The sequence below is a fragment of the Scomber japonicus genome, chromosome 15 (assembly GCF_027409825.1).
Source record: "Scomber japonicus isolate fScoJap1 chromosome 15, fScoJap1.pri, whole genome shotgun sequence".
NCBI lineage: Eukaryota > Metazoa > Chordata > Actinopteri > Scombriformes > Scombridae > Scomber > Scomber japonicus.
This window is the reverse complement of record NC_070592.1, coordinates 16491864-16514423: the sequence shown is the minus strand read 5'-3', so window position 1 is coordinate 16514423 and position 22560 is coordinate 16491864. Positions and strand designations below refer to the sequence as shown.

Sequence of the window (22560 nt, the reverse complement as noted above, 5' to 3'; positions counted from 1 at the left end):
CAATGGCACCCCTACACACGGCGCACTTGGTTCATTCCTGACTGTGACGTTTGTTGAAGTCCTTCCGCTTGATTTCCACGTGAAAACATTTTGACATTGAGCTCTACTGGTAGGATGGACCTGATCTGTGGATGATATACTTTGATACACAAACTGTGAGTAAAAAGATAACCATCTAAAATAACGTGCTGGCTTTATTTCGTGTATGTTTTTATACGAGGAAGATGCGTGCTATTATGCTAGCTTGTTAGCATTTAATGATACGTCTTGTAGTAGTTCAGTCTACATCTTTCTACCTCCATTCATAACTAAAGGTAATAAGTAATGTGGATATAATGACTAAATATATAAAGGCACACAATAGCACATCTAACACAGTTTGATAATTTCAGAAAATGTCATCACTTGACTGTAATGCAGCCTATAGACCATGAAAAGACAACACTGATGTCACATCACGATAACAATGTTAAAAAAATATATCACGATATCTGATCTCACATCACGGTATCGATGTAATATTGATTTATTGTATTATAGTGTTACACAAACCTTGTGGGCGTCAGTGGGAATAGTAATTTTGATGGTATCCTTTCATTGTCTTAAGTCAGTCTAGGTAAGGTAAGATAAGAAAGATGTATCTTTATGTATCCCCCTTGGGAGAAATTCAAATCGACACAGTAGTTCAGTGGAAACAAAAGTAGCAGCGTGATAAAATAAAATACTATATACAGTTAACAATCTCTGTGTAAGTAGATCTGCATGTTCCTGTGATTTACATAATAAGGACAGCATCAGTCTTTTTTACTGGGAGCTGTGGTGTTGTACAGTCTGATAGCTGATGATATGAAAGAGCTCCCCAAGCACTCCGAGGCACATGACTGGATGAGTCTTTGGCTGAACTTGCTCCTGAGCTGCCTCAGCTCGGTATAGAGAGGATGCTTTCTTTACATGGATACATCTGTAATATCCATGCAATTTTCATTTCAGCATTCTTATATAAATACTGTGTTGTATATTCTCTAGTTCTCACATGTACTGTATATGTGTTATATGTTATTGTTGGATTTAAAGCCTCCCATAAATTTGTTTTTGACAGTGTGTAGCTACAATATCAACAGCACCAGAATCATCATGGCGTCTTCCTGTGCACAGCTGTGTCTGAGATGCAGAAGTCTTCTTTCCTCCAAGACAGCAACTCTTACCTGGCAACAGTCTACTCAAATTCAACATTGCACTGTAGTCTCAAGGATATCAAACAAAATCCTAAATGGATCTTCATTTATCAGTGGCATTCACACAACAACTCGGGCAAGACAGATATGGAAACAACAAACGTGCTATTACAGTGACTTTTCTAGTAAACATCTGGAAACTGAAGCTAAGGAATACGAGCATACTGAAGAGTTGTTGAGAACTGATGTTGTGCCATACAAGAGCCCACTGCTGCCAATCAGAGATGCTGCACCAGTAACTGAAAACCAGATGTCATTAGGTATTGGTTTGCTGTTGTTGACCATTAAAAACATTTTAATTCAATAACAGCATTTATAATCTATATGTCATTTGTCTTGAAAGTTAGTTGAATACGTTTTCTCGTCTGTATGTTCTTCATTTACTAGATCTGGATGCTGCAGCAGAATTTTCGGCATTAGAGGAGATCAGCAATGAAGAGGCTGTTGCTTTATCTGTGCTGACTGCCTTACCTCCAGCCTCCACGTCACTTAGACACTACGTGGACAAGTCTGAGACGCTTACCAAACTGGTGCAGCTAGGTAATTAAACTATAGGTTTTACTATTATGATAAAGGCAATGATCTTTTAAATGGTGATTTCACCCAAAACTCTTTTTTGTTTGAATTAAATGTATCTGTCATGGCAGGCGTGAACCTGTGGAAGCTGGAACAAAGGCCCAATGTGGGCTCTATGCTGCTGAGGCTCAACTTCAATACAGATGTGGCCCCGAGGCTACTGTTCCTCAAAGGGATTGGGGTGGAGGACTCTCGCCTTGGCTATATCATCTCACACAACCCCTTCATTCTCACCGAGAATTTGGAAAACCTTCAGGCCAGGTGACCTGGACTAATCTCAGAAAAATGCTTGATTTCTTCATTCTGATTAACAAGTCAAGTGACGTTGTATTGACACAGGGCAGGCATCATTAACCCGTTTAGTTGCAGCTGCTGTGAGACTGGTCTTTACAGTGTTTTTACATTTATTAATCAATACATATTCTCTCTCTTTCCTTGCTTGTAAAGAGTAAACTATCTCAAGTCAAAGAAGTTCAGCTCTGAGACTGTTGTATCCATGGTGTCCAGAGCTCCTTATCTGCTGAACTTCAGTGTGAAGCGACTTGACAACAGACTTGGTTTCTATCAGCAGCAACTCAGCCTCAGTGCTTCAAATGTAAGTGTGTACTTTGATGGTCTCATTGAGAAATTTAGCCATATCAGTGTCTTTATGAAAATGTGTGATCCTCTTTCTACATTGTATAATTGCAGTGTATTATCATTTCTTCACAAAAAGAATTCATCGATTCAATTTTAGCTGTTTTTTTCTTTCCAGACTCGGAACATTATCGCTCGTCTGCCCAGATTACTGTGTAGCAGTTTGGAGCCTGTTAAAGAAAATCTGAAGGTAAAGACATATTAAACAGACATTGATAGTGTAACCTTGAGATACTGTGTTTAAATGTCCTTACCCTCTTTGTGTGTATCTGTGTGTGTAATTGCGTTGCCCTTAGGTGTGCGAAATAGAACTCGGCTTTAAGGAAAATGAGATCCAGCACATTGTTTTAGCTGTTCCTAAAGTGCTGACCGCCAACAAGAGGAAGCTAATCCAAATATTTGACTTCCTCCACAACACCATGAAGGTGCCTCATCACCTGATCGTCAAGTTCCCACAGGTAGATTTCTTTTCGTGATCCAGTGTCCAGTATTGATTGTTATGGATCATTTCTATGTTTGAGAATTTAAATCATTCAAGACTCATCATGTCCATATTCAGAATTATTATTTGAACTTCTGATGTATTCCCATAGGTCCTCAATACGAGGTATTTGCGTGTGAAAGAGCGCCACCTGTTCCTGCAGTACCTCGGAAAGGATCAATACGACCCAACTGAACCCAACTATATCTCCCTGGATCGCCTGGTGTCCTTACCAGATGAGACTTTTTGCACTGAGTTGGCTTTGGCCACAATGGAAGATTTTTGTTTGTTCCAAAAGACACTTTGATTCTTCATTCTTCATTTTTCAAAGAAACTACAGAAGAAGTGGTCAAGAGCGTGAGAGAGCACCCAGATACATGCAGAACTGTATTTAAAGATAGCGGATATCAGCTGAGTGTGAAATAAAAAAGTTTGCTTTGTAAATATGATGTGAAATAAATGTAAACTAGTAAGCTTCTTCTGCCTGAAATACTGCTTTTTATTGACATTTGCTGTCTATCTAAGGACACTGTACATGTGGCAAAACTCCTGTACAGCCCAGGCTGTGTAAAAACATTTGCGTCATTGGGGGATGGGGTTGTATAAAATAATCAAAGATCAAAAAAGAAACTGCCTGCAATCAAGAGTGGGTTGTGTGGAATGTAACTAATTACATTTACTCAAGTACTTGAATGCTTTAATACAGTTTTGAGGTACTTCTGATTTGCTTGAGTATTTATATTTTATGCTACTTTGTACTTTGTTCTCTTTCACTTAATTTTACTTTTTACTCCACTTATCTGACAGGTATAGGTACATTGCAGATAAAGATTTAACACAAAGTTTCTGAAATTAGCTGTAACATGATCTGCTACATTAAAATACTGCTTACATCTTACATTCATCAGTGATACTAATAAATTAATGAAACATTAACTTTAATGTGAGTCAGTGGTGAAGAAGTACTCAAATCCATTACTGAAGTAAAAGTACCAACATAGTAATGTATGAATATTCTATTTCAAGTCCTACATGAGAAATCCTGCTTATGTACAAGTAGAGCAGCAAACTGTACTTAAAGCTGCAGTTGGTAAGTCTTATAAAAATAACCTTTTGTCATATTTGCCTGTCACTATGTAAAGATAGCATTACATGAAACTAGTAATCTGTAAAAAAAACAACAAAAAACAGGCTTATTTAGCCCGACTGCAAATTGCGAGAATCCACCGCGACCGGATAAAAAGAACCAATCAGAGCCAGGATTGTGTCTGATGGAGTGTCTGACAGCTATCAATCACTGCTCATGCACACAGCCCCCTCCCCCTTCCTCCTCAGCTCAGTCAAGCTCATATCTCCGAGAGTGGCTTCAGGAGCGTAGAGAAAGTAATGGCGCAGCAACAATCATCAGCGAGGACAAAACTACCGATACCTCCGTTACCAACAACAGCATACACGTACACATCCATGGTCGCGTGGCGTCGCGCGCACATCAGCCTCCTCTGGGGGAGGGACTTTGGAGGCAGGGCAGGAGTGCAGCGGAGAGGGAGTGGGGGGGATCTGAAAGTTGTACTTCTTCAAATTTGATGCTAAGTCCTCTCTCTCTTCAAAGTTACCAACTGCAGCTTTAAAGTCAAAGTAGTCGTTTCATGCCATCCATCCATCCATCTTCTGCCGCTTATCCGGGGTCTGGTTGCGGGGGCAGCAGCCTAAGCAGGGAAGCCCAGACTTCCCTCTCCCCAGCCACTCCTCCAGCTCTTCCCGGGGGATTCCGAGGCGTTCCCAGGCCAGCCCAGAGACATAGGCTATGTGTCGTCTTGCCTGTCACTTTGTGTACCATCTATGAAGCTGAGTGTTGGATATATATAGTGTGATTTTGTTACATTGTATCAAAATGAAAGATTATCGGGGGGGGGGGGGGGGGGGGGGGTGCTCTCGGTGTCACACCATCCCCATCACTTTTACCACCAGATGTGACTGTAGTGCACATCTGGTGTGTTACGGTTGAGTGTTCATTAGCCTACATAATTATTACTCAATTTTTAGAGGCCCCCCCATAGTGGAGTCCCTGGGGCTGGAGCCCAGGTTAGCCCATTCATTAATGCACCCCTGGTCGGACCCTCCCAAAGGGTCACCAGATAAAAAAGAGAGGAAAGAAGAAAAAACTGAGTTCTGATACATAAATCTTTAAAATATATTTTTCACTACTATTGTTTTGTTTGTTTTATTGTTTGTGTACTTATTTACTATTTAAAGGTATTTATTCTTTCTACTGATGCTCTTCCTGTTTGTCTTTTGCTATGCACTTGCTGCAATAATATAAATTTCCCCATTGTGGGACTAATAAATAATAAATGAAATATAGTGGAGTGGAAATATGAAGTAGCATTAAATGGAAATACTAAAGAAAAGTACAAGTAGTCTACCACACAACTATACAGAACCTAAGTAAATGTACTCAGTGTCTGTCCACCACTGATGAGCTTCACTCTGAACACATGAAACCAAAGTGAGGTCAGATCTTGAAGACGACTGGTTCCTTTTCATCACGATAAATTATATAACTTTTTTATTTTCGTTATTCACAACTGATTTTTAGGGGAGTTTTAAATGTCCTTATTTATTAAAAATTACCTGGAGTCACGTGATGTGAAGTTTCGCAAGTGACCGTGACGTAGGTCATCTCTACCCACAATCCACTGCGGTCGTTCACAGTCACAAACATGGCGTCGAGGGCACCAGGTTAGTGAACATCGCTCTTATATGAAACATCTAATTAATTAATGTAAACCTCTTGTTGTATTAGTACCTGGTGGCACATTATATGCTGTGACACACAGGGTTGTGTTGTATTTATTTATTCCGGCTGAATATGACTTGACTTGTGTTTGTCCTTTAGTGTCCCTGTGCTAACTGATGCTAGGCAGCTAGCGTTAGCCAGTGGTGCTAATCAGGGTAAAATGTCAATATCACACAGAGAGATAGGTAATGGTGTCACTTATTTGTTTCGTATAATACGGTTGGTGGAACTTTATCTTATTGTTCAGCTCATGTTGAGACTGCAGGATCTGCTTTTTAACACTAAAGGTTTAGATGGTAAGTTATGTAGAAACGGGTCATCTGAACGTCCGATGAGCAAATACATTTTATCTGATGTTGTACTATGTGGACCACTTCCCTGTCCCTCTCTATATAAGCTGGAAGTCCTTAGTCAGGTGCCTCATTTAAAAAAAAAAAAAAAAAAACATTTTTCCTGTTCATACTGATCATTAGATCATTTCATTGTGTGCCTTTAATATAAGTGATAGGGGGCTAAAATCCGCAGTTCTCCTCCTGTGCTTACAATGTATTTAGATGTTTATCTGAAACGAGTATGAAGGTTCAGTTATCCCAATTAGTCATATCAAGTGGATATTTGTCAACATTACAGTCTTTTTAGAGCCAAAGTCCCTCTTTTTGTTATTATACTACTACTGCAGCTCAACAACAGGGAAACAAAAAAGGGTAGTTGATGCTATAAAGACTGTAAATGTGTCAGATATGCACCCGATAAGACTGAATCAGACTGCTGAAGCCTCATTTAAGCTTAACGTCAGCTTTTAAATGCAATTTTGCTCAAAATGACTGTGGACACACTGCAGATTTTGGTCCCCACTTACACTGAAGGCACATTTGAAGGAGATCTTTTAATAATGAACGGGAGGAATAATTAAAGGAAAATGTATTTCAGTGTTCCTTTGGGGACCCAACCATTGTTGTAACCTCTCCTATTTTTGTGCACCAGCCTGAAAAAAATGAATCCAAAGCGAAAAGGTTACTATTCATAATCATGCTCTCATTTGAAAGGCCACTCTTGAAATTTTACAACCGAAAGGTCCATATGTACGTGATCCTGAATAGTTCTGCAACAACGAATCGATAAAATCGATAATTAAGTGTTGGCAACGAATTTCATTATTTTGTTGTGTCGCGCGATTACTGCTTTACTTGCCAAGTCGTAGAGCAGTTCAGACGCAGCTGAGCGGAGCCGGTATCGGCAGAAGCGGAGAAAACAGCCCGAAATCTTCTTGTGTAGGAGCAGTTAACACTACATACAACTAGAAAGTGTGTGCATCCTACCCAGGTCGACACGAAGCGATCGGTTTTCTATCGTTTTTGTGCGTCATATCAGTGATTATAATGTCACAGTGTGGATCGTTAACCGTGTTGCAGTGTGCTCCCTGGTTATAGTTAGTGAACTATCAGCTTCTACCTGCTCAGATCTCACAGTCAGTAGAAGGAGAGGAGGAGAGCAGCAGGGGAATCTAGCGCACATAGTTTGTATGGTAGCCTCATGATGGAAAAAGTAAAACTGGTAACTACGAAAATGAACCACAATTTATACTGTAAATGTATAGTTTCACAGACAAATTGTTGTATTTTTTCTGGGTTGTGTGAAAATCATTAAGAATAATATAAAACCAGTCTGTACACCACCTTAAGATGAACTGGTTTACACTTTATTCTTGGTTGACACTGCTGAAGGGTAATATTGATTGAAGTGTGCTCTATTTGTGTGACATAGGTTTTTTATTACCAATTTGTTATAGTTTGCTATAAATAATATAACTGAACCGCCACTGAATGTTGAAACAAATCCTGTTAACAGTTTTATAATTTTCATTTTTCTTTATTATTTATCTTTTATTTATTGTTCCAACAGCTCAGGTCAATTGAACAACAGAAAATACCTCTTTTTGTGGAGTATGTTATTCTGTTAAAGCTATCAGACATTAACATTTAGTTGTTTTGTTTAAATTATTTATAATTTAGTATTACTTTAACAACTCAGGGACATCCAAGCAGCAACATGTTGTTTGAGCACTTTTTTGCATTGTCAATTTGAAATAATGTTTTGTTTTTGAATGAAGAGGTGGACTATTTTTTTATTCAAATCATCGATTAATCGAAAAAATAATCGACCGATTAATCGATTATCAAAATAATCATTAGTTGCAGCCCTAATCCTGAACCAAAATTACAGAAGCTAATATGTCCCACAGGTGGCACATTGTTGTTTAACAGGTTAAGATAGACTTGAATAATTGTGAACCTATCTGAGCTCTAATATAAGCTTTGCTGCATGACTGATTCGTCTGTATCTTTTTTTTACTTTAACAGCGCAGGCAGGCAAGTTCCTGGTTGGTATTCGCAAATGGTATTATGGCATGTGTGGCTTCAACAAGATGGGTAAGAATAACAATAATGTGATGGTAAAAATACTTATTTTTAAACCCTAGATGCAACATATGGTACTAGTTTTAAGGCCACTGTATCCCAAACATTCCTGTGAATACATTATAAGCAGAAAAGATCACTGTATGGCATACATATTAACTGTATTTTATAATAGATATATTGTCCATCTAGCATTTTAGTTATTTGCCATTGTATTTTTACTTTTTCAGGTTTATTGCGAGATGACACAGTATATGAGGATTCAGACGTGAAAGAGGCCCTGAAGAGGCTCCCAGAGCACATGTACAATGAAAGGATGTTCAGGGTGAAGAGAGCCATGGATCTCTCCATGAAGATGCAAATCCTACCTAAAGACCAGTGGACTAAATATGAGGAGGTACAATATATACATATGAAATGCAGTAGAATTCTCCTAAGTGTATGTTCACATAACATGCTTAATTTAAACTAATCTACTTTATAATTTTGCAACTAGTTGAAGAAATAAATGTGAATTCTCTGCATTAAAGTAGTTATTGTAAATATGAAACTGTTTCCATGGTTGATCAGAGCCTCTTGGCAGGCAGAACCTGACAGTGGTGGGGAGAAAACTAAAAGTTTTGGAGAATCTTGGATACTAATAGTGTCTCCTTCTATACAGTCACTAAAGTTTTTTTGACAAGTTATTAGCTTTTGAATAATTTCAGTTTTGATACTTACTGACGTCAATTTAAGATGTTAACCTCCTAACCTTGTTTTACCTTTAGGATGTCAACTACCTGACACCATATCTGGAGGAGGTGATCCGTGAGAGGAAAGAAAGAGAGGAATGGATGAAGAAATAAATGGTTACTGGTCAAGGTGTTAATCCCTGCTCCGGGTCCAGTACATGGTTATTCTTGTTGTAATATTTAAAATGAAATGTAACCTATATGAGACAGTACTCAATAAAAATACACATTTTGGAAGATGTGTAAGTGTTGCATCTTTTATAAAATGGATGTAAGGCTGTTCGAAGTTCTGTTTTATTGCTTTGAGAGAGTGAAACAATCAACATTTTAAATTGGGATCTGTCCCATATTGCAAATTTATAATGTTTACCTTTACAAATCCAGTTATATACAATCTTTTAACCAGAGTGCAACAACATGTACAAAATATCTTAAGCAAAGTTTTTACCATAACCACCTCAGTGGCTACATCTGTCTGTACAAAACACCTGTTTGGCTGACAGGCTGATTACTAAAATTAATCTCAAGCCAAAGAAATCTAATTGTAAATATAACCAACATTCCGTTGCACAAAAAAACGTTATGAAGCATGAAGTTAGGTCAAGTCTTCCGTGTCTACTGCGGTCAGTAGTATGAACCTCCCTACAAGGTTCAAGACTCAAGGTCTGGTTTATACAAACATCTAGATTCATGAACAAGCTGTGCGAGCCCTACTCTAGTCATTAGTCCATTTATTTTTATCCCTCCATTGTCAATATCATCAGTCATTTTGAGATTGCGATCTCCTGTTGTTCACGTCAGTTATGGTACCTATAAAGTTCCCAATGACATTGTTAAAAGACTTTAACATGGACACCCCTAGCTCATTACTGGTTTCATTAATGTCCGCATCGTATGCCCCCATGAGTGGAGTGCACACCTCCACACTCCCTTTCCCAGCTCCTGCCAGGATCCCCATCAGCTGGCCCTTGACTTCCTGAAACAACTCCCTGTCATACTGCAGCAGGACCGTATCGTCAAGTGGGTAAGTGACATCCTCAGAGTAACATTCACGGGGAACTGGAACCTCTATGTACTTCAACTTTGGAAAGCCTGCAGATAGTGTGGCGAACAACCGACGCATGGCTGCAGAGGTCAGAGGGTTTCCTAAGATTTTGAGCTCCTCCAGTGCTTGACAGCAGGACAGAGCATTGATGAAGGCGTCCATGTGCTCGTCACCTATGTCACATTCTTCTATGACCAGGCTTGCCAATGAGGCCTTACAACGGCTGAGCAGTTTGTGGAAAGATGTGGAGAAGGAGCCAAAGATGTTGTGTCCACTGATGTCCAGGCGGACCAGATCTTCGCTGTGGAGGCTGTTGGAAAAGTACGTCATGTCCACACGGTTCAGGCAGCAGTTGGCCAACTCCAAACATTTTAGTGGAGTGGTGAGAGGACTGAGTAGAGAAAAAGAAGGTTAAAGGACATGAATTGTTGGAGGACAAAATTAAGTGATACCAGAAAGCGCTGGATCCACTGTAAAAACAGTTGCGTCTATTGTTTTTTATACAATGGAAAAAGGCAGATGCATATGGTTTATGTTAGTCCTTCATAGGTAGGATTGGTCATGTGGGTTTGCTGCCAGAATACTTATTTAAAAACCACAAACAGACTATCTCAATTTAATATTTTTCTGAAACATCTTATGTGGTGTTGTCTTAACTATAAATTGCATGCATTTGGAAAATTCAAAACATTTCCAAAATCCCCCAATGTTGTTTACTACTTTATATTTAGCAAAACATGTTCACAGTGTATCCATCAGACTAGCCTGTAGCTCTGTCCAGATGGCATCATGTCAACAATTTTAACAGCTACATACCTGTTATTGTTGAACAAGAGCTTTAAAGCTGGAATGTGCTGTGACTGTGATTATTGTGAGCCTTTAGTTCTTGATGCTGCAAAATTGACATCAGAAGCATCCATCACCAGTATCCTTTACCTCATTCACACTGATGTTATCAAGGACACCTTGTTCTCTGTTCATTTACTCACTTGAGAAGTCTTCGTAGGTGTCCAGTGAGAGTAGAAAAACCAACATAGAGCTCAGTCAGACTGGGAACCTGTGCAAGCAGGTTGCCGATCGTGGCCAGCAGATCATCATCATCAGAGCCTAACCTCCTAACATCCAATGCCCCAGCTGGCAGGGTCAAAGACTGCAGTTTGGGGAATTCCACCCTAGACAGCAACACCTCCAGGTGTGGAGCCTCTAGGGGAACGTTGTGGACCATCTCCAGTTTTGTAATGGACTCAGGCTCTGCTAGTTTAAGAACATAAAACAACTGCTTGAGAGCTAGGGAGTCAGCCCGAAAACTGATGAAACGAAGCTTCAGAGGACAGTAGCGGAGGAGGAGGAATGCCTGGGACACCATCTCATAGTTGCGGCCTGTCACAAAGCCATTCAGACGGACATCAATAGTTGTTTCAGAGGCCATTTGGAACACATTGCTGGCTTGCATAGCTACCATGGTCTCATAGCACATTTGTGTTAGGAGGTGGGTTCTCGCCCATCGACCCAGGGTGGACTTGCAGGGGCATGCCTGGTGCTCAACGTCTTTCAAGGCAGTAAGGTCCACCACATGGAGGCTCTTGGCATAAGTTGATGGAGGAGACAGCACATACTCCTTTAGATAGGAAGACAAAGAATGATAATCTAGCTCTAATATAACAACTTATGATCAATTTTAAGGAAATAACAAGCTGAGGCATGTTTAAGTCATTTATACAGAAAGGATCAGCAATTAAGAGCAAGGAAAAGGAACATGCAAATATATATAACATAAATAATAAATAATATGTATACAAGGAACTTGACATGAGTAGATAATACCATTCAAATACCTTTAAGCCAGTTATAATTGCCTCCAGACAAAGCCGGCAGGTGCGTGAGGTAAGGTCGATCTGACAGTCAGCAGTCGTTCCCAGGAGTCTTTGAAGGTTGAGCTCAGGTAGAGGCCATCTCTGGACCAAAACATGCAACATGTCAGCCTGTTCATGGAGGTAGCAGGACTTGAAGAGAAGCGGGTACATGTTAAAAGGCACACAGTTGAGGTTTTCTATAGCACTTGATCCACTTTGCATGAAGGCTTCAGCTGCAAAGAATCGCAGTGACTTCATGGCTCCAGGTTCTAACACGCCCGTGAGTTTCTTGGTTGTTGATAAAAGCTGCTGTCAAACAGCTCTGTGTGTCAGTGTTTTGCGTCCTCTGCTGTCACTGCTTTGTTGTTCTCTGTTGTTGTCTGTCTGCATGTTCTGCATTTGTCTGGAATGGGCTTGCTGTGGTAGAGTAGGAAGAAGGCATGGGGGTCTCGTGGTAGGTAAGAGGGTGGAGGTTATTTATAGAAACAGCTGTCTCATGTCCTTCGTCGGACACTCTGTCTATTTGCAACTTTCACCAGAGAGCTAAGTAGGACAACATTTTAAATGCTGTTGGCCAACTTGTCCCAATTCACAAACACCTCTTTGCAATGATGCACAATGAGCTGCAACAACTACAGAAAACAATGTTGTGAAAGCAGAAATAAAACAATCCCCTGTCTGAGTTTGCATGTTTCGGGCCAGAAGTGATTTTGTGATGAAATTTGTTGTTGTTACTTGCTCTTTGGTAGCATCGCTATCTCAAGGTGCCTTATTTATTTATAGACTTAACATTTTGTCACTGTAAACTGCAACAAGTCATGTGGTTGCAATGTATTATGGTCTACCGAAGCTTTTGTCAAGGTGACATTGGTATTTTTGCTTTTCCTCCCTGTATAAACATTGGTGCGCATATATCAATCTGTCTGTCTTTCCTCTGATATAAAAGATATAATAATAAACAATAGTTGTGCACAAAAATTAATTCATAAGTGTATTGAGTGCAATTGTACTGAACAGTTGTTTTTATGTTACTACTCCTAAACATCACTCCTAAACATCAGCTGTTATTAGCTGTCACAAATATGTATGAAAGAAAGACGAGATGAGAAAACAAAGCATAGATTTTGTGAGATAGTAATCATAATATGAATGATGACATGTGAAACCATTTATTCTAATTAAATATTTGCTCAGTCATACAGATATCTGTCAAGAAAGCAAATATATTACTATCAGGATAAACAAAACACTGTATATTCCTGTGAACAAAAGACACATTTTTTTATAATGAGACTACCCCATCTCTTCTCACCTGAGCTTAAATCCAGCCCCATATAATGTCTCAAATGCATTTATGAAGGGTGGTAGTGGTGATGGTGATGATGATGGTGCTCATGATGGTGATGGTGCTCGTGTCTCTTAGCCACAGGGGCTGGGGCTACACAGGAGGGCTGAAGGTTAAATATGTCTCTGTCTTTAAAGGGCAAGGCAGCATCCTGTAATCTGGATCGAAGCCTCTTGCTGTGGGAATGCTGCAGGTGACTATGAGCTGGAGGCTGACACAATGAAGCAGAATGTTGTCCATGTAACCTGCAGGACTTTCCCTCTATGCCACTCCTGTCTTTGCTGACTGGCACGGCCTTGCCTTTCAGGGAATGAAGGGCAGAGAGGCCTCTGGGAGACCCAGGGGAGATGCAGTTCTCCCTAGTCGCCACACAGTGGTGCTGGAGAGCTGAATGAGTGTCATGTCTGGGCTCCTGAGAGAGCGATTCTGGACAAAAGGTGGAAAAATGATTACTTTCATTCATTTTCTTTAATGCTTATCCTCTAGAGGGTTTCAGTGTAGCTGGAGCCAATCTCAGCTGACATTTGGCAGACATGGGGTACAACCTGGTCAGGTTGCCAGTCAATCACAGGGCCAACATACAGTATAGAGACATACAACCATTCACACTCACATTCACACATACAGTGAATTTAAAGTCACCAGTTAACCTAATCACCAGATAATTATATACTTCTAGATGAAAAACAAAATATCGACAGGGAATGAGGAGTTAACATACCTGTATTGTCAAACTTGGAGGTATAATTTTCAATGCCAGCGAGATCCAGATAGTGGTTTCTGCGCTCTATGTTTTCATCCACACAATAGACTCTCCTTATTGGACTTCCTTTCTCCTGAGCACTCTGCTCCTTCTCTGCTCCTGTTTTCAACAAGAGATGGACATAACCATCACAACAGTGGCAGTAATTTGTTGTTAAGTTCAGTTCACTGTTTAGACCTCTTCAATGTTTGTTCCACAAATTATGTCTATGGTTCCTGGAGCCACACCTGTCTTGTGTGGACCTGCTGATGGAGTTACAACTAGCTTGATCCTCAGTGCTGTGGTGCCACCATAAGGCTGCTTCACTGATGCCTCCAGAGCCTCATACATGGAGTGTATCAGACCAGACATGTCCTGCAGAACAGACACATACACATTGTCTGCAAGACTAGACACTTAAAAGAGTATTGACCTAAAACAATATGCATGAAAATAAAATGTACCTCTTTGGTGACTTTGCCATTGTTGTCAAAGTTGTACAGTGTGAAAACCCACTCCTCCCGGGAGTCGTCCTCAAGCACCATGTTACACTCTGTGTCCTGTAAAGGAGATACTTAAAGCTACAGTAATAAATATTTAACACACTGAACAATATGTAGAACGAAATTCTTACAATCATTTATGTATCATATGAGTGACTCTTAGGACCATCAAAACTGGTAATAAAAAACTTTATTAGTATCAGATTTTGCAAAGAGTACAGCAAACATAACTCATAACACAAGCTAATCAATACTTGACCATAGACAGTATGGGACTGACAGAAAAAAAACCCCAAACGATCTGGTTCTCCAAATTGTTCTGTTTGATCCAGAGTCTATTTGTCTATTTTTCATACTCACACCAACATGGTTGTTTCTCCTTGTCTGTTTATTGACTGGGTAGTGGATGATGTTGTCCCGATCAGATCCCTTTTCTTTTGGCAGAACCACTAAACACACATAGTTGGATCATGAAAATCTTTATTTAATGGACTCACAGTTTGAGAGTAACCAAAATCATTATGACGCTAACATGCCACATGTTTGTCATAAATTTATTCATGGCAATTGGCTCTGTTTTCAATGAATGTCTGGCAGAAGAGGGAAACAGAGTGCTAACAGAAAGCTGCATATCCAAAGGGTGAAGCTTTCCCACACAAATATAAAACAGATGTGGATCCTTTCACTATTTCCTGACGTGTTAAATCACTACTCTAATGCTTCTGCTGATGCATTAGAATCGACACAATGACTGTTACATGATTGGTAAGTGACTGCAGTATGTAGTATTTGTCAGCTTCTAAGTCTCTACTCACCCTCAAGGTGGCAGTTATCATCAGGCTTTGCGTCTTCTCTCAATTCTCTGCACAAGTCCTGAGAAAACTGTAAATTACAAGAGGAGAATGCAAGAGGAAGCAATTAAGTGATTTTCATGTCCCGTGAGTGCAGTCATGGATCTGCAGATGTGAGCAATACTGAGCCATCATTGAACATCTGTGGTTTCATGTTAGTTTTTCTCAAAAACACCAACTCTACTTCAACTACAATCAACAAAGTGATTTCTGACCCCAAGCATCCTGATCAATAAATGAAGCAGTGAAGTAATTCTTTCTTTATCAACTCACACAGAAAAAAACGTATAAATGGGGCAACAAAATAGATCACATTAACATCATCTTGTTGACATCTTGACCTTTCCTTTCCACGTCAACTTCAGTTTGACTATTAAATATAAAATCAAAAAGCCAGGTTTATTTGAAATGTTCAGTTTCAGTCGCTCGGATGCAGCATCTCAGGAAAAGCAAACAGAGCTTTAACTACAACTGTATATTCAGTGTTGTCACTCAAATTGTCTCTCCTATCAAAAATCAGACGCAGACAATTGTCAAATTATTAAGTTAACTATAAAACCTAAAACCTCTAGAAAACTGTAATACTATAAATCAAAACTTCTATGATTAAAAAACCCACATCTCACTACTTCATCTACTCCATTTCTAATCTCTCGACACATCCATCCATCATTAATGTCACACTAATGTCACACTAATGTTGCTGCAGATGAAGATAAGGAACAAATGGGATGATAAGTGGAGAGCGTACTCGCACACCCACATACACAAAACACAAACCATAACCGATCTCTCACTACGCCCTCTTTTATCTACCCGCCACGCTCTGTCTGCTGTGAAGCTTTGGTGCCGGGTAAGATTTCCAAGGAAGGAGTACGAGAGGTGGAAGAGGGAGGATGCAGGTAGGAGAAAGTGAATCATCTACTCATCTATTCTGAGATTACAAAGTGTCCAGAACTGGCAGGACAGTGGCTGCCTTTGTTTACAAAATCCTCTGGGTAAATGTTAAAGATAGATAATTTGGTGTCAAGAAGCACCTTTTTTGTGTTTTATCAGTGATCTGACAACTCAGATGTAACTCATTGCATCTCAATTAATATCAACAAGTGGCAGTGACTTTATTTTCTATGCGCAGACATATCGTAACCATGGAGTCTGTGTAACCCCAAAAGCTGTCAGAAAACAGTGAGACTTTGCCATTTACATGAAGTTTACAGGAGTAGTGTCATGATATCACTCTGGAAATTCTAATGGCAGGAAGTACTTTGCAGTTAGACTAAACTGTCTAACAGCTAGCATGTGTCTTCTGAGGCCTCCAGTTCACTGTAAAATGTACATTAAATTACCTGCAACAACATTGAAAACCTTTACCAGTGAATGCATAAAATGAATAGTAATTCTATTTTATCACACTAACAAGAAAACTTCTGGACAGGTTTTGAAATAAATGAGGAATATAACCAAACAAATCAGGTTTCCTATTTTATGACTGGCTTGAAGGGAGGTTTGTGCCCCCAAAATCACACATTTTATCCTCTCAAAAGCCAGTCTTTGTAAGACTTTAGACATGTGGACACTCAAAACAGAAACACAATAAAACACTAATGTTGAGAACTGGACTGAAGGGTGGACTCCCTGCCCAAACTAAATAATACACTTCTCTTTGTGCTTATAGGAGTCAAATGAACCACTCCCAGTCGTTAGTTATGTCAGACAATATGGGGTGGACACATGAAGAGATCACAAACCTCTGCTTATGATGTTTGCTTGAGAATGTTACAATATTTACATAGTTCATGAGAAACGCATACACACAAGCTTAATCCAGAGTTCAGAGCAAAACAAACAGGTCTGTGTTTCTTTAGAAAGCGATGTTATCGTCACCTGAGTGTGACTCACTGGTGACAGGTAAGTATGTAAACATGCAGTTAACGGTCTGTGTGTGTCTTCAGTTTTAACCCGCAGCGTCTTAAACAATGTGCAATAATGTCTATAACTATCCAGTCTTTACCTGTGTTGCTATAAAGGTCTTTCAGTGCAAGTCTTTTTTTAAATACTTCACAGTCATGTCAGTAATCATCTTAAAGGACTAGAAATGTAAAAATTAGTAAGTAAAAGGCAAAATTTAATACCTTGGGGACTTTGTCTAACACCAAAAGTTGTCCGAAAACAATATAAAATGTGTCACACAATTAGACTTTACCACTTACACACAGTTCACAGCAGTGAAGTCATTATTTCTAAAATCTAATTGCAGGAAGTTCTCCACTCTGCAATTAATGAGTGCAGAAACTCCACCACAACCCTTTTAAACTAGCTGGCAGGGTCAACGCCTTTTTTCCCAATTGTACAAATATGTCCTCGTGTTCTAACACTTAATAAACCTCAAAACAACCACACCAGTGGTAAGGCTCACTACATCTCATGGCTTCAGTACCTCTGCCCAGAGATGTTCAAGACATCAAACAAACTGTGGAAAAGTGAAACTGGCATGTTGACTGTTTATCACATTATTACTAGGATGGGTGGATAAGTGAATTTACTGTCCATACTTTGACCATAAAATCTGGTTTCACAGATTTAATCAGTGTGTTTATACTTATTAGGCGGATGTGTGACGGTCACCAGTTCTCACAGATAATCTCTTTGGATTATAAACTCAAGCCCCAAACGTGACTGCTTCATTAAAGCCAATGATCTACATGTGATGCCGTTTACGCAACCAAACACCCCTCCCCACGCCACAGTCTGTCTGGCTGTCTGTTGCTGGAGAAGGAAAGCAGTACCAGATGTGGATTTTTTTTTCCAGTGCAGCATAAAGACCTCGCTGTTTGGAGGGGGGGTGGCTGGGTTGCACTTCACAGACTTGGAAGTCTCTTTATAGAGATGGAGGAGGAAGGGTGGAAGAATAAATATACGACTGTACCTCCAAACACCTTTTATGTCTCTTGGATGTGATGTGAGCAAACACTGTTTGTCCCAAAACTAGCTTCACAGAGATGAATCTGGTGGCTCTACAAAAAGTCAGTATGGTGAAATCTGACCTTAAATACTTGTGTGTTGTTATATATGTTATTAATTTGTAATATTCTGCTTATCTCTAGTGTACAGTCAACATCAATACTTAATAGCCTGTGGCTGTCATCACCACCACCATATGATTATCAACATCATTTTTCAATCCTGTAACCAACATAATCATCCTGAGATCTTTTTTGTGCAACAGTAGAAAGTATGAAGGACAGGGCTCAGTTTAACCTGTGTTTATATGCGTGTTAGTCCATCATGGAGCAAACCACAAAATCACAGGGCAGGACCATCACTTTATTATTTTTTTATGTAAATTTGGAATTAACAACCTAAGAATGGGTTTAGATTCTACAATTACACAAATATATTACACATGGTGTCTTTTTAAAGCTGATTCTATTTTAGACCCTTTTTTAAATTTGCAAAATAAATATATGCATTATGAAACAAAGTACAAGAAAACATATAAACCATAATATTAGAGTTTAGAGTAGATAAATAACCTCCAGAGCTAAGGAGACTGACTCAAACTGATATAAACAGGAATAAATGATAACAACTAAATAAAAATCTACCTCAGTGAGTTTAGTTTTATGAGTGCGGATGAGCTCCAGCTCCCTCTGACAGGTCAACACACTGGACGCCAAACTCCCACCTGTAGAGCAGAATAATAAACAGGTAAACACACACTTACAAAGACATATTTTGTTCATAGTGTCTCATGTTGACTGTCTTACCTTCAGGTCTCTGTCTGCGTTTCGAAGCTTTCGATATAAGGAGAGAAAAGTTAATATAAAGTGAATATAATTCTACTGATAAACTCTTCCACATGTAGTCCAATAAAACGTCTCACCAAGTTTAGACTGGAATTTGCCCATAGCTCATTCCTGCCGGCCCATTTAACAGAGAAACGTTCATAATGTCCAACACATGACGAAGAAAAAAACGTTTGATTTTGGTTAATTATCCATTTCCCTGCGGCAGCACCGGGTGAACAAACGAGATGAAGCTCCACAGTTTGACGGACCGGGATGTTTGTCCGAGAGTACACCCGAAGCGCGCGCTAGAGGTTTCACTGTCGCGCGCTTCCTTCTCCGGTTTAACCACTCGACTACTCTTCATACAACATAGGATCCAGTACATACTCTAGTCTAGACTGTATCATGTATTTAAACTGGCAATACAAAAATGAAATATGATTATATGAATATTATCACCATGCCAGTACAGAGGTTTGCAAGCCTAGTTCTTTTTTTTTTTTTTTTTAAATTACATTTTTTATCTTCATTGAGGCCCATTTCCACCAATGTGATGGGGGGGGGGGGGGGGGGAATCATGTAAGTCAATATAATGGTAAACTATCTCAAAATAATGACTTGTGACTTATGAAGTCATTACTTTAAGATAGTTTCTCATTATATTAACTTACAGGATGTTTTTTCCCCATCACATTGGCAGAAATGGGCTTCAATAGATCTTTTATTATGGATACAAAAAAGGAAACAGAAGTATTTCAAATTTTTTGGTTGTTTGTTATGACAGATATATCCTCAGGGGCCTCAAAGTAGGGCCCCAACAACAAGGACACCAAAACTGTTTGGAAAATAACACTAGTAATTATAGAATGTATGAATATTTCAAATATATAAAACATACAAATAATTGTGAATAAGTAGATAAGAAGTGAATATGCAAACAAATAACATTAACAATACAAGATTAGACAGAAATGATATAAAACTAAAAAATGGGCAGATGGGAGTGGGGGGAAATAGACCAGGGGCAAAGTTTGCAGAGTTAATCTATGAATGAGTCCCATTTATGAAAACATTTAGCAGAGCTCCCTTTCACTGATAATCTATCCAAATTAAAGAAACATCCCTGAGTCACAGAAAGAGAACCTGTAAAATGACCTGCAAAGAAAGAAAGTCATATTGTATTGATCCATTACCAACAAAACAACATCAGACAAGACCGGACATAAAACGGATAATTGAAAAGAGCTATTTTGTTTATTACTAAATACAAAAGTAATATTCCATTGCAACAGTTGTGTCAACAGCATCATTTTGCCTCATTTGAACCGTAGTTAAACTTGTTTTTCTTTGTATCAAATTACAAATTTCCATCTGAAATAATAGCCGTTCTCAACAGCCATTTTTGGTTTCATTATATTACATTAATGTACAAATGTCTGTTTAAACAGACTAAGTCCATATCACAACACTATTAACTTCCACTACTGGGAAACTCTTTGACTGTGTGAGCTGGTGTGGGTCCTATGTGGGTCCAGATGTAGCCTTTTTCTGGTCTGATGGGAATGGTGGGGAACGGCGAGCTCCGTGACTTGAAATATTCAGAGGGGGCGTGACACACAAACTCCAGGTACTCCATCTTTCTGGGCAAATCCTCCTCTGGACCTAAAACAAAATCAAACGGTTCTTAAAAATTGTTGAGTAATGGCGCAAAAAATATAGTAATTTATAATAATAATCAAATAAATATAACAATTTGTGTTCTTATTGCGTACCAACAATATATGTCCCAGGATCAAACAGGTCCTTTGGACTGGCCTGGGTGGGGATGAGCCAGGTCAGTGCGGCGCTCTTTTCACAGTACTGGTCCTGTACGAAGCCTCGAATCTGAGCGTAGTATGGCTTACCGTCATCTTCATCTGTTACCTTGATCACATCTCCTGTCTGGTAGTAAACACCCTGTAGGTATCAATATAAACACTGAAGTTGAGTCTTCTCTCACAGACGTCAGAGAATGAAAGTTTAGTAGTATCCTGTTGTCATTAAAGCTGTGATTTGAGAAATGCTGAAAACAGATCAGGAAAATTGCTCAGATGAAAAAGATTACAATTATTTCTGATATTGTTCAGAAATGGTCAGATTATTTCACCATACCTTATAAAACAGAGATTCTGAAGTGATGATTGTTGCTACAGATTCTGGTGCTTTGATTGGCTGAGGAGGGAAAAAATAAATCACACACGGGGGTTAAATGTATACAACATTATGCAAAGAAAAGAGAGAAATATATTACTCTGCTGATCACTAACTTACATTCTTGAGTTTGAAAATGTGTCGTCTCCCCTTTCCTTTTGTTGACACCTTCTTCTCAGATGCAGGAGCTTTGTATTTGGTGCTTCTGAGACGTGCAGACCGCCTGTGGATCTCCTGCTTGGACTAAAGTCAAAAACAATACATTTAAGCATTCAGCTTCATATAAGCAGGCTTTGCCCAAATGCATCCGTTAAAAGAAAGAAAACATAAAGCAGCAGATCACTCATGAATACATGACTGATTCCTCTTTAAAAGCTGTTTCAGTTTTATCTAAAATGTTCCCAGACATGACCCATTTTGAGATTTGAGGGTTCCACATGTTGATGCCCCAAACAGAGGAAGCTATCTGTCTAAGTGAGGATTTACAGAGGACACCTTACAAAACCCAGCAGACACACCCTGAGAGGTAACACCAGGACCATAAGCACTTTAGTACACTATTTAAGCTAATTAGGCATTAAAATAATCAAAACTTCACATATTTCAGTTCTTTATAACGTGCCTTCTTTTATTTTTCTCAGTTATAAATCATCATAAAGGGGTCCGATTCCTGTCGATGCTGCTTTTGGTCAATAAATAACACAATAACTTCAATGTGAAAAGATAATAGATATATAGCCGAGACATACAGACTGTGGTGCTGCTAAAATGGAAAATCATATTAACATTTGAATTGAAGTTAATGAGGCATTTCCACTATTGTTCTGCTGTAATCAACACATTACAGCCTCAACTTCACCCACTGAGCTGTGTACAATAAATCAGTATTTATATTGTATGGAGGGCAGTGTGGACCCTGAGTCTTAACTAATGTTAGAGGCACACAGTATCTTACCTGCTTGCCCCCGCCATTGCTGGGCTGGGTATTGGAGGACATGGAGGGTCCTGATGCTCCACCGCTGCTGCTCTTCCCTGTACAGTTGTTGCAGAGGATTTCTCCCAGGTTTCCTTTCTTCCACATCGATGAAGAGTTCGTCTTACAGACAGCACAGCTCGGTTTCAGCCCCAGCGGCATCGTGAGTCCAGTAGCCAGAAGACGCAGTCGGGGTTCAGGTTTTTTAACAATGAGATGCAGTCTGGTTTGGTTGCTCCTGCTTACTGTTTGTCATTGATATCACGCTGCTGTGACTCTAGAAAACGCCACCAACAGAGACAAAGGTATGTCCTTTCTCCTTCTTTAAACAACTGTCTATGACATTAGACTACTTACAGGAATGACGCCTCCGTTAAATTACAGGCTCAAATGTTAA

The 22560-nt window shown here is 39.3% G+C and overlaps 4 protein-coding genes across 5 annotated transcripts; 2 read left to right on the top strand and 2 right to left on the bottom strand.

Moving 5' to 3' along the window:
* Positions 1-94: 94 nt before the first annotated feature.
* Positions 95-3333, top strand: mterf3 (mitochondrial transcription termination factor 3). The gene is made up of 8 exons (XM_053333811.1): positions 95-155; positions 1100-1495; positions 1623-1775; positions 1883-2072; positions 2259-2406; positions 2566-2637; positions 2744-2905; positions 3041-3333. The coding sequence occupies exons 2-8, from the start codon at positions 1135-1137 to the stop codon at positions 3233-3235; spliced, it is 1281 nt and encodes a 426-aa protein (XP_053189786.1). The 5' UTR covers positions 95-155; positions 1100-1134; the 3' UTR covers positions 3236-3333.
* Positions 3334-5609: 2276 nt separating this feature from the next.
* Positions 5610-9110, top strand: LOC128373687 (cytochrome b-c1 complex subunit 7). The gene is made up of 4 exons (XM_053333839.1): positions 5610-5667; positions 8086-8154; positions 8373-8539; positions 8910-9110. Exons 1-4 carry the CDS (start codon positions 5649-5651, stop codon positions 8985-8987), a joined length of 333 nt encoding a protein of 110 aa, XP_053189814.1. The 5' UTR covers positions 5610-5648; the 3' UTR covers positions 8988-9110.
* A 314-nt stretch (positions 9111-9424) lies between these two features.
* On the bottom strand, positions 9425-17762 carry lrrc14b (leucine rich repeat containing 14B). Its single transcript, XM_053333805.1, has 4 exons — positions 17756-17762; positions 11754-12031; positions 10908-11536; positions 9425-10309 (listed from the first exon to the last, which is right to left on the bottom strand). Exons 1-4 carry the CDS (start codon positions 17760-17762, stop codon positions 9634-9636), a joined length of 1590 nt encoding a protein of 529 aa, XP_053189780.1. The 3' UTR covers positions 9425-9633.
* A 2470-nt stretch (positions 17763-20232) lies between these two features.
* Positions 20233-22560, bottom strand: gatad1 (GATA zinc finger domain containing 1). Of its 2 annotated transcripts, XM_053333821.1 has the most exons (5): positions 22146-22558; positions 21311-21433; positions 21152-21211; positions 20773-20956; positions 20233-20662 (listed from the first exon to the last, which is right to left on the bottom strand). In XM_053333821.1, the coding sequence occupies exons 1-5, from the start codon at positions 22323-22325 to the stop codon at positions 20472-20474; spliced, it is 738 nt and encodes a 245-aa protein (XP_053189796.1). In that variant the 5' UTR covers positions 22326-22558; the 3' UTR covers positions 20233-20471. The 2 variants fall into 2 exon arrangements, with proteins under 2 accessions (XP_053189796.1, XP_053189797.1); XM_053333822.1 differs by lacking the exon at positions 21152-21211 and having other exon boundaries at positions 22146-22560.